The 15,604-nt window shown below is 51.8% G+C and overlaps 2 protein-coding genes across 3 annotated transcripts; both read right to left on the bottom strand.

Moving 5' to 3' along the window:
• Window positions 1-987: 987 nt before the first annotated feature.
• Window positions 988-9,656, bottom strand: DDA1 (DET1 and DDB1 associated 1). Of its 2 annotated transcripts, none has more exons than XM_075175679.1 (5): window positions 9,594-9,656; window positions 4,979-5,059; window positions 4,468-4,519; window positions 4,080-4,141; window positions 988-3,173 (listed from the first exon to the last, which is right to left on the bottom strand). In XM_075175679.1, exons 1-5 carry the CDS (start codon window positions 9,594-9,596, stop codon window positions 3,063-3,065), a joined length of 309 nt encoding a protein of 102 aa, XP_075031780.1. In that variant the 5' UTR covers window positions 9,597-9,656; the 3' UTR covers window positions 988-3,062. The 2 variants fall into 2 exon arrangements, with proteins under 2 accessions (XP_075031780.1, XP_075031779.1); XM_075175678.1 differs by lacking the exon at window positions 9,594-9,656 and adding an exon at window positions 8,312-8,431.
• A 588-nt stretch (window positions 9,657-10,244) lies between these two features.
• On the bottom strand, window positions 10,245-11,160 carry MRPL34 (mitochondrial ribosomal protein L34). Its single transcript, XM_075175692.1, has 2 exons — window positions 11,054-11,160; window positions 10,245-10,847 (listed from the first exon to the last, which is right to left on the bottom strand). Exons 1-2 carry the CDS (start codon window positions 11,095-11,097, stop codon window positions 10,544-10,546), a joined length of 348 nt encoding a protein of 115 aa, XP_075031793.1. The 5' UTR covers window positions 11,098-11,160; the 3' UTR covers window positions 10,245-10,543.
• Between the last annotated feature and the right edge of the window lie 4,444 nt (window positions 11,161-15,604).

The raw sequence follows: 15,604 nt of genomic DNA, 5'->3' as shown, positions 1-15,604 counted from the left end.
AACAAAACTTTCGTTTCTCTGCACATCAGTCGCTAGTGTATTTTTATGTTAGAAAAAGGCAGTGCCTAACTTTTTAGTATTCTAAACTTACCCAGCATACATCTAATTGCTTGCACCGGGCACAAGCTCCAGCAGTTTAATACAGGACAGACACCTGCGAACACGAGTCTGCTGGAAGGGGCTGCTCCCAGACGGACTCATCGTCCCCTAATGTCAAGAAACACGTTTCTGCTGCTTTGACTTTTGAGAAAAGATGCACTATTCAACTAAAAAACCAAAATTCTGATCTCTGACAAGTATCTCAAGTTTTCATTAAAAAAACCCAAACCTTTAGTATACATTGTTAACAGAAACAATAAAAATACCACTATGCAGACATATACAAAAAACCCCTGAGGGTCACTAAATCTCAGTCACTTTGTAACAAGAGTTGGAAGTCAGAGGAGCTAGGTATTATACAAACAGTGCGGTCAGCAAAAACCCAGGGTTTGTTTTTTTAAACATTTTTTTGTTGTTTTCAATGCACTAAGGCACCAGGAAGTCACAGTTAGGCAAATAAGATCTTCCATGCAACATTCGACCCCGAGACACTTACCATGTATTAAACAGACGTGAATATAGGATCAAAGTGCAATAGCTTGAGGACAGCACTCTGGAGCCAGTAGCAGCATGGAAAGTGAGTTGGAGAAGGAGGGAGGGAGGGAGCTCTCGCTTCAGATCGGATGGGATGTAGAAAGACTCACGGTGGGTATCAGAAATCCATACTGCCCGTACACAGCCACCAATGCAAAACAACCACAAACCAGCTCGACACTTAAAGTCACGTCCCTTTGAAGACTTGTTTCTCCATCACTTCAGAACTACTTTAAAAAGGCAACTTTCTTTAACCTCCTAAAAATATCTGAAGTATTTCAAAGGCTCCCATAACCAACAAGATCATTTTTAAAAGACACGGAGGGAACAAAGACGGGGGTTTACAACAGGAAGGAACTGCCAACTCTCTTTAATAGTACATCACTCTGTCTAGCAGAGAAGTCAGCAAAGCTCAAACCTTGCCATATCAATCAAGAATTATACAGCATTTTACAACTTTAAAGCACTGTACAAACATTACTGCAAGGTTGCAGCTCTCAAGCTTTGCTAAACACACAAATTGGTCACACTTTACCACCAGCTGCACGTTCGTTTCCTCTTTTGGTATCTCACAGCTCTTCGAAGGATTCTTCAGTCTCAGCTTCAGATGCTCCCTGCGAGGCCGGACGCGAACACGGCATCTTCAGTCAACGTCTTGCACTTTGCACAAAAGCACTTTTTGACAGCGTAACTCTGGGAGGAGTCCTCTCGCAATTGCCAGTAAATCACACGGAAACCCAAGTGTATTTTATCTTCACCAACACAGTTGGCATTTTCAACAACATTCCAGTAATTTGGAGGTTACTGCCGTAGCAAAAAGGTAACGTTTTTTGAGGCAGATACAAAGTTCTAAACTACTCAGTGTTAAGTTAAATTCACTCACTGCATCAGAAACTTGGTGCCTAATGTACATTTAAAAATGCAACGTGAGCTGTGCCCTGCTCTTCCTAAGGTTCTGCCTTGCCACATACGGTCGTCTCTTCGTGTTCCCTTCGTGTTCCCTTCACCCCCAAACCTGAACACGTGGCGACCCCGGTTGGACGGGGATGCCCTGGAGAAGGGGACAGCAGAAACCCTCAAAGCTCGCGGCCACTGCAGCCACTCAGAACAAGGCTTATTCAGGATCTCTAGAAAAACGTTCGTGCGATTTCTTGAATTGGTGTTTAGGATTTGTCAACGAGGAAAAAACACAGCTATAAATGCAACAATTCAAACTAACACAGTGTGAAGTCAGCTCCTTACGTTAAAGCAGACAAGACATCATTACTAAGCTACACCTTTCCTGTCCCCTTCAGGCGACGATGCTCATTTCCTTTTAGTCTCTGAACCTCTGAATCCACCTAGACGACTTACGGGTCTCCGTTTTGGCTCTAACTGAAGAGTCAGTGAAGGGTTACAGGCAACAGGCACTGAACTGTCACAGTCCAAAAGAGATTGGTCTTCATCAGAGACCATGGAAGCTCACATTTTGATCAACTCCAAGTCCTGGACTCCGTTCCAGACACGCCGATATCACAGGAAAATACAACGTACCATTATTCAGAGCCGGCAGCTGAGACAGAGAACTAGATCTAGTTGCCGAGGTGCTCCCAGGCTTATCCAGCCAAGCTCTGCCTGCAGGGTGCCTACCCAACTCCATTCCACCAGCTGCTGCTTAAATACACTGTTGATCAAATACTCAGAATAGGATAAGGGTATCCTTTTATTCCAGCGGAGAAGTTGCACATATCAGTCCGTTCAAGACCAAGAGACGGTTAGAATTTAAGAGCAACAAAAGCAACACACCTTTCACTTGAATTCTCCATGACCACTGATGCATGAGATAATGTGCGCGGCCAAATGGCCGCGGCCCTTACAGAACAGACCAAAAGAATACAACTGATATATCAAGTTGACAACACGTTTGCTAAGAGCAACATAACCCTAAATGACACCCATGATTTTTTTAGTGCAGTGCCAGTTTCAGAATATTCGTGAAAAATAGTGAGGCCCCACACTTACGGCTGGGCACATCCAAAGAAGAGTTAACCACTTGTAATATGTCAACGGGTACATGAATCGGAAAGCCTACACCACTGAAGGGGTCCGTAACGACCCACGTCTCCTACCAGGCTCCCATAGCTAGACCTGGTTGATTAGGTAACAGATTCAACAAAACCTGTGGAAGTGACAGTGTATATTTTTAGAAAGGAGGAACTAAGGTTATACTACATCATTTACTGAATTGTTCCACCACTGCTCCGTAAGTTTTACGGCATAAATAAAAAATGGAGAGGAAAAAAAAAAATAAATACATTGGCTCCTATGAAGTCAGAAGTGGTTTGGGCTGCATAGTGGAGGGGTGAGAGATGGGGGCAAGGGGCAAAATTTACACACTTTGAGACAAAACAGGAAGCGCCTGCAAAGTAGTAGAGGAGAAAGCCAAGAGTTTAAGTGTCCTCGTTCATATCCTGGCTGTCTGTCCGAGCGATTTTCCGTGGTGGCGCCGAATTCTCACCTTCTATTTCCACTTGCTCTTGATCTCTCTTCTTTGCTGCATTCTGTTGGGACAGAGAAAGCCACAGTGAAACTCTCCAGAGCTACTGTCGGTAGAACAAATTCTTGTTTGTAAAAGCTTTCGGACGGAATATAGTGCTGCGATAACCTAACTGACACACTGGAACAAACACTGAAGAGGATTTTGCCCAAAGCCGAAAGGTGCTCCTTCTAGATTGTTCTTCAAATTTGAGGGTGGGACCAAAACACCAATCATTGATCTCAGCACCTTTTATTTATAGATCTCAAATGCTGCATAAACATGAGTAAGATCCTCTTTCCCACTGCTCTGAGTCAGTCCCTGAACTTATCAAAATCTCCCAAAGCCTTCTGTCACATACAAACACTTTCTTTTCAGCTTCAAGGTTCCTTATAATTTTGCCTCTCCCCATTCTGCCGCAACCTCTGCTCTGCCCATGATTACGCTCATTGCTTCGACGTCTCCACTCCTAAGTCATTGCCTTGTTCTGAGTGCTCCCAACCCGCGTATCCTGGCTTCCTAGTCTCAAACGCTAGCTAGAGCATACTAATTTGGATGTTCCTCATACGAGAGCTCGGATTTTGTACCCAAGGTACTTACACAGCCCCAGTAGCGCATTCACATTCTGTACAATCTCATCCATCTCCTCCCAACAGTCCTGGGAGGTAAGAGCAGCTTTACCCTAGCTGTAAAGTAGTCGCCAAGTCACAGGGAGGCCAATTTGCCAAGGTCACAAAGGAAAACTGCAGTAACTGGGAGATCTAATTGCAACCTCTCAAGTTCTAGACTAAACACAGAGTTAATGTCGCTTACGCTGAAAGGGAAGAAAAAGTTGTGGGCTTTTCTTCAATATTTTGATTGTGATCAATATTCAGCTCAATTAGCCCAAGTCAACAAATCAAGACAAAATATTAAGAAAACACAACCGTACCTTTTTGTCCCACTGCTGATGTAAATAACGCAAAAGTATATTTGTCTTTTCTGTTACTATGACTGCCAAAAAAAGGGAAAGAAACATACTGAGGTCATTTTAAAGATGACTTTTAAAAACGGTGCAGTAATCACCACATTACTTCACACACTAAGCACAGTCCTTTCTCATAAAAGGACAGTATGCAGGAACACCAATCACTTAACAAGGATAGAGGAAATGCACAAGAACAATAACTAGCCATACACTGCTAATCACTGTGGTGACAGTTCAATAATATCACCTGATTTGAAGTCTAAAATAAGGGAGAGGATGTGTATGCCAGATTTTTAATATTATAACAGAATAAAGTTGTTAAGAAACTCAAACTTTAGCGGGGCAGACTTACTTTGTTCAGATGGATATTCTCTCGTGGGAAGATATACTGATGGTCTTCTATTCTGTAGAAGAATTAGAACAGTTACAGAAAAAAGACAGGAAAAAGGTGATTTTTAACCTAACCACAGCTAAACCAACCAAAGGGCCCTCATTAACGCAGGCTACAAATGCGTTGTGATATTCTGCCCTGTTACGTGACACCGTGCGGCTACAGCTTTTTAAAACACACATATAAAGAAAAAAGGTCTATTTTTCATGTGTTTTTCAGGGCATAAGACTATTACTAAAGAACGTATATATAAAGAAAGCACCACAGATGTGGTTTGGCTGATGTGATGACACATTCCTCACCAAAGCAGGCAGGAAGTTTTCCTTGCCAATCTCAACTCATGAGCTATCAGCTGTGACCACACATGTTTTTTAAGAAACAAAATACTCATTTCAAGTTTATTTCATTCTAGCATCCTTTGAGCCGTGCAAGAAAACCTTCCCCCAAAGCACCACAATGTGGCAATACTTACTGATGCTTTACATACAGAATCCGCATGGAATCTGCTGAAGTTGCTTTTGTTGTAGACCGGTAATCCTTTCAAAAAATCTGCCTAAAAAGACCCAGAATACAAACAAAAAAGTAGGTAAGGAATGAAAGAGTGATATTCTGTTTGGTTTGTGCTGAAGGAGTCGCTCGGGTCATTAAGATAATCAACTGCAGGAATTCAAGGATGCTGCCAGGTCCCAGCTAGCGAGATGGTTGTTGGATACTGAATCCCGCCCAAAAACTGTTTTTGTAAAGTAAGCCAACCCCCAGCTTCCGCATTTGGCTCGTTATGTCCCCAAAGTAATTCAGTAATTCAGTTAGAAAGCTGCTAATTAAATATCTTTCGGCATACAGGTGATTAAAAAGAGGTCTGTGTCCAATTAGGTGAGCTCTGACAGCAGGAAGATTTGCACCGCACATACACCCACCACTGATGTAGCAGACCAGAATTCACAGTAATTTACCAGCACAAATCACGACATCATACGAGAAACTCTGCCACAGCTACGCTGATGTCTGAAGTCCCTGAATATTACACCATATCGAAGTAGTTGCTCTTTGGCTTTCCCAGTTAACATTCTTTGTCACAGACCAAGGCTGGTTCCACAGAGCAACGAAAGCCTACACGGCCTCAAAAGCCCAATCCTTACCGCACGCTTATCAGCCTGGCCCAACTTTTTGGTTTTTTTGAAGGATCTCATCCCTATGCACGTCAAGGCTATTGGTACATTAAAAAAAACAAAAATCCCAAGTTTTGATGGAAGTGGTTAGATCACCGCTAACAACAAAACTGTTGATCGCACAGGGCAGCAAAGCTATTTGCTAAACAGCCGTGGGAACCCTGCAGAGCCCTCCCAGTTTAATTAAGCCGTAGCAGCACGAAACATGAATTTCCTTCTCCAAAGTGAAAAAGGAGGGCGGGAGGAGAACATTACGGGGTCAGGAGAAAACCATGCTTAAAAGTGTGTAGGAGCCTCTCCACTCACAGCAGAGACAAAGGAAGATGGCCAGCAATGTCTTCAAAGTAAAGAGAAAATGGGTAATAAATGTAAGATGTACCTGTGCGAAGAGCAGAGGAGAGAGAGGCCCTGAGACAGACCCTTCTAAGTCATTAGACCAGCTACCTGTATCATAATGATACCTGCTTAAAGATTCAAAGCCTGTTATACTGAACACTAAAGGATTCTACTCCGGGACATACATCACCTTGTTTATAAGCAATTTTAAAAGGACAGACTAGCAGCAGATAAGAAGTCATTTAATTTCAGTGTTAGAAGCAACAAATAAATGGACACTACTGCCACAAAACTGCTAGGTTGGAAGACATTGTTTTCATTTAAATAGAAGCCATTATTTTTATTAACGCTGCATCTTTAATTCAAAACAAAGAGCTATAATTAGCCAAACCAGAAAATATTATTCATACTTTTGTTCTTAAAAAGAACTCTACTGACGTTCTAGTTTCTACGTTCAACCCTTCCCATATGCCTGGTTTTAGAAATAATCTTGTTAAAATACTGGACTTGGGGTTCAAACAGCAAATTTCTCTTGCCCGTCTTAACCCCCACAGGACCAAGACTATTTCCCTGCGCCTTCACTGCTTTCAGTCGCGAGTTCTCCAGGACAGAGTCCATCGCTCGCTCGTCTGCGTAACGTCCGTACCGCAGCTGAGCTCAGGAATTAAGGCAGGATCTTCCGGCTCTGCTCTAACAGAAGCCCTCGGTTTCGGACCGCGTTGTGCTCTCAGCTCACCGCTTCCCACGCCTGCCCCGATGGATTTCTCTGTTCGTCTGTTCTCACTGACTTCCACAGTCGGCACTGATTAGCGAACATGTACGCTACCCGAGGCTGAAAAGGATGGGGAACCCTTTAACGACTTCTGAAGGCACAGCCAGACACAGTTTTCTCTACATAGCCCAGATTTAAGAATTACTAATTATATTACTCTGTTTAGAAGGATCGACGATCTTTAAAAATATCCTGTTACGTTTCAAAGCATCTCACCTTCCCATTGCATTAAATTTGCAGGCTTTTTATGACAAAGTAACCTGCTCCGCTACACCAGCCTAATCCAGAGAGAGACAGATGTGTCCTTGATTTCTTTTATTGCAGCAAAAGCCTGTCAACTACTTGGTTTTATTACCACTTATAAGAATGGAAAATAACTGCTCTTATTTAGGAGCACACAACTTCAAGTACCTCTTCAACAAGCTACAGCTCACCCCGAGTTCCTCACGCTAGACTATTCCCTACTTTCCAGCCAGGGATTTGGTCTAGCAGAGCCCGCGTTTCCCTGGAAAGAGGCTGGGCGAGCGGGATCACAGCTCTCACCAGGGATTCTGCAGTCTTTTAAAGGACTTTTACAGCAGAGTGAGTTACATCCAGTAAGTTGCAAAAATACTGTTAAAATTATCAGTCAAAATGCAATTTAAATGGTGAATGTGGTTCCCCCCCCCTCCAATATAAACAACTGAAGCAGGATATAAACCAGCTCAGTGCAGACTCGCAAGCAGGAAGGTTCCTACGCTCGGACAACACCTGGAGACCTCAGCTCTAACAGCCACGAGCGTCCCTGGCTCTCGGCCACCACCTTCCCTTTTCTCAGGCCAGCTTGGGTGGACCAGCTCCAGCCCCACCAGCAGTGCCCCCTGCTCAGCCAGAACTTAGCTAGAGCAGAAGAACAGGGACACTAAAACAAGGAGAGACGGACATCTCCCCAACCTAGGCTCCAGCCAGCACAATAAGCACTCATCACCAGCTCAACTAAAAAGTCTGGTTGTCAGTGACACAGACTATCCCTCCGATGACGATAATCCTGCTGCATACGCGCACATTTCAGCGGCTATCTGCTGATACGCTCGCAGCGATCACCAAAAATGCCCCCTCGGGGGAACTGCCTGGAGTCATATTCCTGGATATTCGGAATTAGACAATACTCCAAGTGCAATGATCCTTATCTGCTCCAAGGGCACCAGATAAATAAGCCCCAGTAGGTCACTGCCATGTTTACACACCTATCGCACAAGGCACACCGAGTCATACCTCCCGTATAATATCACATGAGGAAATGTTCCCCCTGCGTGCCTTCTGCCACTCTTTAACCAAAGAAAGCGCACCCCGGCCAAGCTAGCGAAGCTGATGGAGAGTCCTGTGTGGAAGTGAAAAACCAGCACCTGAACCGAGCAGAGGCCTCATTTCCTTTGGGGAAAAGCAAACTCAAAAAAACAACGAAACAAGTGCGATTAAGCAACCTCAGAAGACAACACTGGTTCCTTCTATGATTTGGGAAGTGAGGTAGAGATTAAGATGCATCTACTTTTCCTGCGTCAGCAAGGGTGCTCAGCTTCCTAGGAAGATGATAGTCCTCATCTAAAAGCAGAAAGGTGAAAAAAAAAAAACAAAACATATATACGTGCCCCATTCTCAGCTTTTGAAAGGAGCTGCAGTAACAACGCTCAGCGACATGAGGCCCAGCACACAGATGCTGAAAGCAGGGCTCTGTCCCAGCACGATGCACGCACACGTGGACATGGGTTAGAGGAAAACCACTAACACAGGCTTGGGAACGGCCACCTAAGCTCTCAGCCATGGTACGCCTGTACACGGAGACCACAGGGACACCAATGTTTTTCCCTTAGTTACGGAGCTTGCAGAGAGGTAGAAGGAAAACCCTTCTTTCTCCAAAAATTATTATGTCGCTACAAAGGGAGAGAAGGAGACTGGAAGCCTCTTGGCTATGACAGCCACCGCCAAACGCTCAGGCACCAGATCACGTCCCTGTTGCTGCTTAGGGGGCATAGAAAGAATTGAACAACCTCCACAGCCCCCAGCCCCTTAGTGCACCCCCCAGCCCTGAGGACAGGGAAGCACCTCAGAGGTGCCCCAATTTCCCCCTTCCACCCCCCAGCGCTGGGGACAGGGGAGCACCTCGGAGGTGCCCCAATTTCCCCCTTCTGCCCCCCGGCCTTGGGGGTGGAGGAAACGCCCCGCACCCCGGCAGTGCCGCCGCTGCTGTCAGCCCCCGATCCCTGAGGGCGGGGAGAACGCCACACCCTGGGGGAGCCCTCGCCCTCCACTGAGCGCTCCAGCCGTGGTGGGCAATAGCCCATACCCTGAGGTACCACAGCCCCCCCAATCGCTAGAAGGGGGGAACCCCCCCCAGCCTGGGGTGTCCCAGCCCCCCTCTCCCCCCGCCCCAAGAGAAGGGGTGCGTCCCCAGCTTAGGGTGTCCCTACCCTCCTTAGCCCCCCACCCCGGGGGTGGGGAGTCCCGCCATCTTGGGGTGCTACAGCCCTCCACCCCTTGGGGTGTGGGACACCCCCGGCTCGGGGCGTAGCAACCCCCCGCACCCCCCCGTCTGGGGTGCCTCGGCCCGCCGCACCCCCCGTCCCCGCCGAGGGCCCGGGCGGGGACGCCGGAGGGTGCGGGCCCTGCAGGGCCGGAGGCGGCCGCGGGCCCCCCCTCCCCGGGCTGGGTGGGGCAGCGGGGCGCGGCCGGCGGGGCAGCAGCGGCGGCGGCGGGGGCCCACGGGCCGCGCTCCCCTCACAGCGCCGGGCCGGGGGCGCCGCCATTTCGGGCGGGGGGCGCGAGGCACCTACCATCTTCGCCGCCGCCAGCCGTGAGGAGCCGCCCCTCCCCCGCCGCCGCGCCTCAACCCACCCACTGCCTCCGCTGCCCGCCCCGCGCGTTTCTATTGGTCCGCGCCGCGCCACTCTCGCCTCCTATTGGACTTTGTGCCCGTCAATCATCGCGGCGCTGAGGAGCGTGGGGTTAGGTTGAGGCAGGAAATGCCCGCTCGGAAGGCCCGGAGGGGTGGGGTGGGGGTGTGCAGGGCGGAAAGACCCGGATGTGGCGGTGGCCGCGGGGCACGCTGGGAAATGTAGTCTGTGCCCCATTCCCCTTGGCCCTCCCTAATGAAGCCGCTGTTAATTGCGCGGCAGGAACGAAGCAATTCATTAGCAGCGCTGGGAGAACAGTGGCCAGGAGAAGGCAATTCCTCTCCTCCACCCCGTCCCCAGCCCAGAGCTGCAGCCGAGAACCAGGACCCCACTCTTGAAGCGCCCCAGGGGGATGAGGAGCGGAGTGGGCAGAGGCGCTGCTGGTGTAATCGAAATCCAAAGTTCCCTCCACCCTCAGCCCTAATTCCGCACCCGTGCCACCCCTCCGAAGGTCCCGAGCAGCTGCGACCCCGTGAACAAACCAGCTCTCCTTCCCCCCGTTCGTTTTGCATGAACAATTAGCGCAGGAAGTTCAACGCGAGTCGCGGGGCTTTAATTACAGCTCGTTTTCACAAGTTTATCTTTGAATCACACCTAGTGACAATAATTTTACAATTTAAAAAGCAGCCATTGAACAAAGCCCTCGGAGGCCACCCTCAAGCCAGCGCGATTCCTCACACGTTCCCGACACGAGAGGGACAATCGGTCGCAGCTGCTCGTCACAGTCTCCCTCGGCACAGACGCTCAGGCTGGGTCACTCCAAAGCCGCGGCAGCTCTAGGGCTCGATTCCAGCTCGCCCCACGCCGAATCGGCCTCGCGGGCAGAGCCCTCAGTGGGTCAGAGACTTCCTGCCCTTCAGCATGCGCCGGAGGATGACCTCGATGCCGGCCGGCGTGCTGATGCGCTTGATCCAACCATGGGTCCGTTTGCGTTTGCGGTTGTTGGGCTGATACTCGTTCCCACGCGCTTTTGTGCGGATCTGCTGGTGGTTCCAGGGAGACGCCGGGCCGGGGGGGAGGCCTGCGGGCTTGAAGGAGAGATGGCTTCTGAGAGGCAGCTCCAGGGAGCTCGAGAGGACGGAAGCTGTGCGGAGCTGGGAAGGGCTGGCTGCAGCTTGCTGCAGTAGAAAAAATCTTTGGAAAAAAGGAAAGAAAAACCAGAGAATTGAGATGAGGGAGCCTGGCGCTGCCGCTGACAGGAAAATAAAGGTTTTTTTTCAGCAGTGAGGGACGGGTCGTGTCCCTCCCCCGGCCCAGGGCCCGCTCGCCCCCCCCCCGGGGGGTAACACCACACCCCGCCCGCCCTCAGCCCTCCCCGGGCAGGCGGCGGCCGCTGTTACCTGCCGCCAACAACCCGCGGCCAGAGACGGCCCAGCCCCGCCATCGCCCTCAGCCCGCCCTGACAACACCGTCCTCCCAACAACGCCGCTCCCTATTGGCTCCCTCCGCCCGGCCAATCATGACCGGCGGGGAATGCGCATGCGCGCTAGGCGGGTGGGGCACGCACGTACGACGCAGCGGGTCGCAATGGCCGATGGGCCTTGTAGTCCTGGGGAGGGCCCGCCGCGCTGTTACCATGGCAACGGCCGCGGGGTACGGCCTGGGCCCCCCGGCCTTGCGAAGCGCCGCGGCCTCCTGGGCGGGGGGGGCTCGTCGCTGTCACAAGCCACTAACAGAGCAAAAGCCGCCCCTAAAGGCTAATTTATTCCTCTCCAGGACGGTTCTGCCGGCGTCAGCTCCGGTGTTCGGGCCCCTCCGGGGCGGCAGGGCCAGGCCAGGCCCAGGGCCCTGCTACCACAGGGGGCCCGCACCGCCACCCTCCCTGCCTGGCCTCCTCGCCCGTGAGGGGTGTGCTCTGGCTGCCCCCAAAATTGTCACGACACGCAGCGTGGTGCACTGGCATCCGTTTTTGGAAGGCCCACCAGGCACCACAAGGCCTGGCAGAGGGTACAGTGGTGCTGGGACCGGCACCGGACTCCAATCACCTTCCTCCTCTAATGTATAGGTATGTATATAGGCCAGCAGCATGTAGGACGTGCCAAGGCACCTACAGAGAGGTTCAGCCTCCTCCTGTTCCTGAGTAGGTGAATATGATTATCTGCATTTTATGGAGCAGGGAAATGAGGTGCAGGAGGAGGAGGAGGAGGAAGGCCGGCTGGGGGGTCAGAGGGTGAGTCACTGGTAATCGGGGGATCTCAGTCACCCTCGCTGTCTGTTCTGATCATTGAAGAGATCCTTCAGATTGCTTTGCTGGAGGCAAGCCCAGCTATCGTCAAGAGCAGACACCAGCTCTGGGTTTTTTCCTGCACTGGTTTGTTGTGTTCCTGCCAGAAGTCAGCCCGCCGGGGTGAGGGGATGCGACTGCAGCCCGTCGGGGTGAGGGGATGCGACTGCAGCCCGTCGGGGTGAGGGGATGAGGCTGCAGCCCTCCCAAACGCACGGCTGTGAAAATAAACCCAAGAGACATTCGTGATTTTATGTTCATCCTCCTGTCCCGGCCCCTGGGGTCTGCACGTTCGTGCTTTTGGTGCACGGTCACCCGTGCTGAGCTCCGACACGCTCGTGGCACTGACACGCTCGTGGCACTGACACACTCGTGGCCTCTGGGAAGCCTCAAATACCAGAATGGTGAGAAAAAACAGTAAAAGGTAAAAAAGGAACTGGGTAACTCATCCCACTGTAAGGGGCAAAAAACCAGGGCGAGTCCTCCGGCTCCCCCGGCTCCTGGCAGGCTCCCCACGGGTGGGCGGCGGGGCTGCGCCGGGTCTTGCTTTGACTGGCAAGTCTCCTTGTCTGTCACGCCGAGAGCCCTCCTCTTTAGGAGGGATTTAAGGGGCTTTCTATGGCTATAGACTACAAGGACAAATAGCACCCCCAAACCCCAGAGCTCAGTTATGAAGCTGCTCGTGGGGAGAAGATGGAAGGAGAGATTTCGGTTTAAAGCAGATGAGCTGAGCTGAAGGCATTGCTCCATCCTTCCCACCAAACAGGCAAAAAAATGTAATCGGAGGAGCTGAAAAGCTGAGCAGCCTGCCAGCGCTGGCACCCTGCATCCTGCACAGGCTCCCACCGCCTCGGGCATCTCTTCCTCTGCCCCTTTGCCTCCTGCAAGATTTAAGCCTTTCATTTGCAATCTCGACTCCTGACAATCCTTGTCAATAAATGAGGTGAGCATCCTCTTCTGTCTCTCTCTCTTTGTGCGGAGGACTCGGAGCACAAGCTGTGATGTAGGGCACGCGCTGAAGCGGAGGGGAGGAAGGTGCTCTGCACGGGGAGCAAAATGGCCAAAAGATGTGGTTTTTTGAGGCTGACGATGGGAAGGGATTTGAGAGGCGTTCGATGAGATTGCGGGGAGAGAAGGGCAGACGGTAGCCTCGCAGCGGCACGGCATTGCTTACGCTTAAATAACCCTGTTATATTGAGCATGCTTTGAGCGCAGGGTTATAAAAAGCTGCCCAGCGATAAAACTTAAGGGACGGCTTCTGTCGTGATGCAATTGCAGTAAATGATTGCTGGCTCTGACCGAAGACCTGCTGTTGCTATGTGCGTGTCAAATCTGCTTGGATTTTCGGTTGGAGATCGAGGGGGCACCTGCACGCATCGCTGCCCGGCGGAGGGGGCAGGGTTTTCTTCTTCTCCTGCATCCTTGCAATGGTTTCTTCCAGCCTGCTGCTGGAGGACGTTTGCTGCCGGAGGAATCCAACCGGCTTTTCTGCAGCTATGCGGTGGGAAATCCAGGAGGTTTGGGAAATGGAGGGCGTCAAGCGGGATTTCGGTCACAGAGGTCAGGCACAGGTTACTCTGCTGTGCATTGCATAATCTTTTGTTTCTCAAGGTCTTCTTCCTTCCTAAAGAAAGACGTGTGGCAGGCAGCCAGCCGCGGCTCCAGGCTGCCGTATGTCTTGCAGACGCTCTGCTTTCCCTGCCGTGCCGTTTCTTGACTGAATGCGATTTGTCCGTGTCCTGCGGGGCCCTCGGCGAAGTCCTGCTGCCCGCAGATGGGGACCGGTCCTCCCCCTCCTGCGAGGCTGCATCCCTGCCTGTGCTGAGGATTTCAGGGCTGCCTCCTTGGTTTTCTATTTGTACGACTGATAAAGCCTTCCTGACTGCTTACTCTTGACTGTCCTGATAAAGCTGCTATAATTGTATCAGGACGGGGAAGCCGGGCGTAACAATAAATCCAGGTGCTTGCCCCCAGCTGAAGTGGCTTTTTCATATTCCCTCAGAGGGAATTCTACTTTGCGGGACCGAGACTAAGCGGCATAAACATTTTCTTGCGTGCATCCGAGATCGGTGCTTAAACAGTCGTTCTCTTTATGTGTTTCTCGATGCTGCAGTTTCTCCACTTTGCAGAGAGTGAATGGCTGGGGGAGGCTGGGAAGAGCATAATAACATTTGCCTATTCCTCAGGAGTGTCGTGTGTCATCATTAATACTTGTGAGCCCCGGAGGGAAGGGATTAGAGCTGAACAAATTATTATGGCAGGTCGGATTCTGGCTGCAGCGCATCTCACGCCCCTCTCTGGCACCTCTCCTATGAGGATTTGCGAGGAATTAGCAGATATCAAGTCCCTGCTACTCCCTGCGAGGGTCCAGGGCTCGGTGCAGGGAGGGGGACGGAGGTGCTGAGTGCTGATGGGACTCGCTGCGTGATGGGGAGGTTCGTGGCTGTCGGTTCCGGCACTGACTCCCGCTCGCACTGCCCCTGCGGTAAACGATGCTCTCGGCTCACTTACTGGGATCAAATATTTACTGGGACTTCTCTCGGCAGGGACGGGCTCACGGCTGCCTTGGGGGCTGTCATGGAGAAACGCGCAGTCCTTTCTCCTGCCCATAATTCAAGGTCTCCCCCGCAGGAGGACAGGATATTTTTGTCATTCCCAGCACCCTGGACGTTTGGGACATCGGCTGTCCCCAGCAACCCAGCGGGGACAGGACCACCGCGGGAGGCAGGACCAGGAGGCTATTTGGGGCAGGGGAGACCCTCTTCTCTGCAGGGATGGCAAGGGAAGAGCCAGCTTGGCTGGCCCATCCCGGTGTGGCCGTAAGTGTGCCCACGCCATGCTGTCGCATCCCTGGGGCAGACGTGGTGTGAGCGTTGCCCTGATACACCACCCCACGGGCTCCGTGTCGGCCCCACGGGCTCCGTGGCAGCCCCACCAGCTGCGTGTCGGCCCCACAGGCTCTGTGTCAGCCCCATGGGCTCTGTGTCGGCCCCACGGGCTCCATGTTGGCCCCACGGGCTCTGTGTTAGCCCCAACAGCTGCGTGTTGGCCCACGGGCTCCGTGTTGGCCCCGCAGGCTGCGTGTCAGCCCCACGGGCTCTGTGTCGGCCCCACGGGCTCTGTGTTGGCCCCACGGGCTCTGTGTCGGCCCCACCAGCTGCGTGTCAGCCCCACGGGCTCTGTGTCAGCCCCGCATGGCTGCCTGTCACGTTACCCCATCGGGCTTTCTGCCCTCCACCCTGCCACGTTGCATCTCGTCCCATTTTTCTCCAGCTGTGACATGGTGCCATCAAGTTGTGTAAAATCTGAGGCGCTGCGGCCCAAAGTAGGTCAGTAAGTTGTTTTTCCCCAGCCGGATTATTCATCGCAGCGGCAGGGAGGGTGAAGCTGGAGAACTCTGCATGGGTGCTGGACCTGGGCAATAAATTATCTGCCCGGGATTAATCCCCAGCATCCCTCGAGCATCCCCTGGGAGCGGTTTCCTGGGGGCAACTGTGATTTTGGGGGGGACCGGGACGGGGGTATGAGCTTGGGGCGATGCCGTCCGCCTTCCCAAGCCCGCGCCGCATCCTCGGCCTCACGGGACACGGGGGCCGACGACAGGTTCACGCCGTCCCTGACTCATTGTTGTGCCTGGCCTTATGCAACCGGTGCCGAAATCTCGCTC

Source organism: Calonectris borealis, chromosome 28, assembly GCF_964195595.1.
Source record: "Calonectris borealis chromosome 28, bCalBor7.hap1.2, whole genome shotgun sequence".
NCBI lineage: Eukaryota > Metazoa > Chordata > Aves > Procellariiformes > Procellariidae > Calonectris > Calonectris borealis.
The sequence above is the reverse complement of the archived record's forward strand: the minus strand, read 5'-3'. Positions and strand labels throughout refer to the sequence as shown.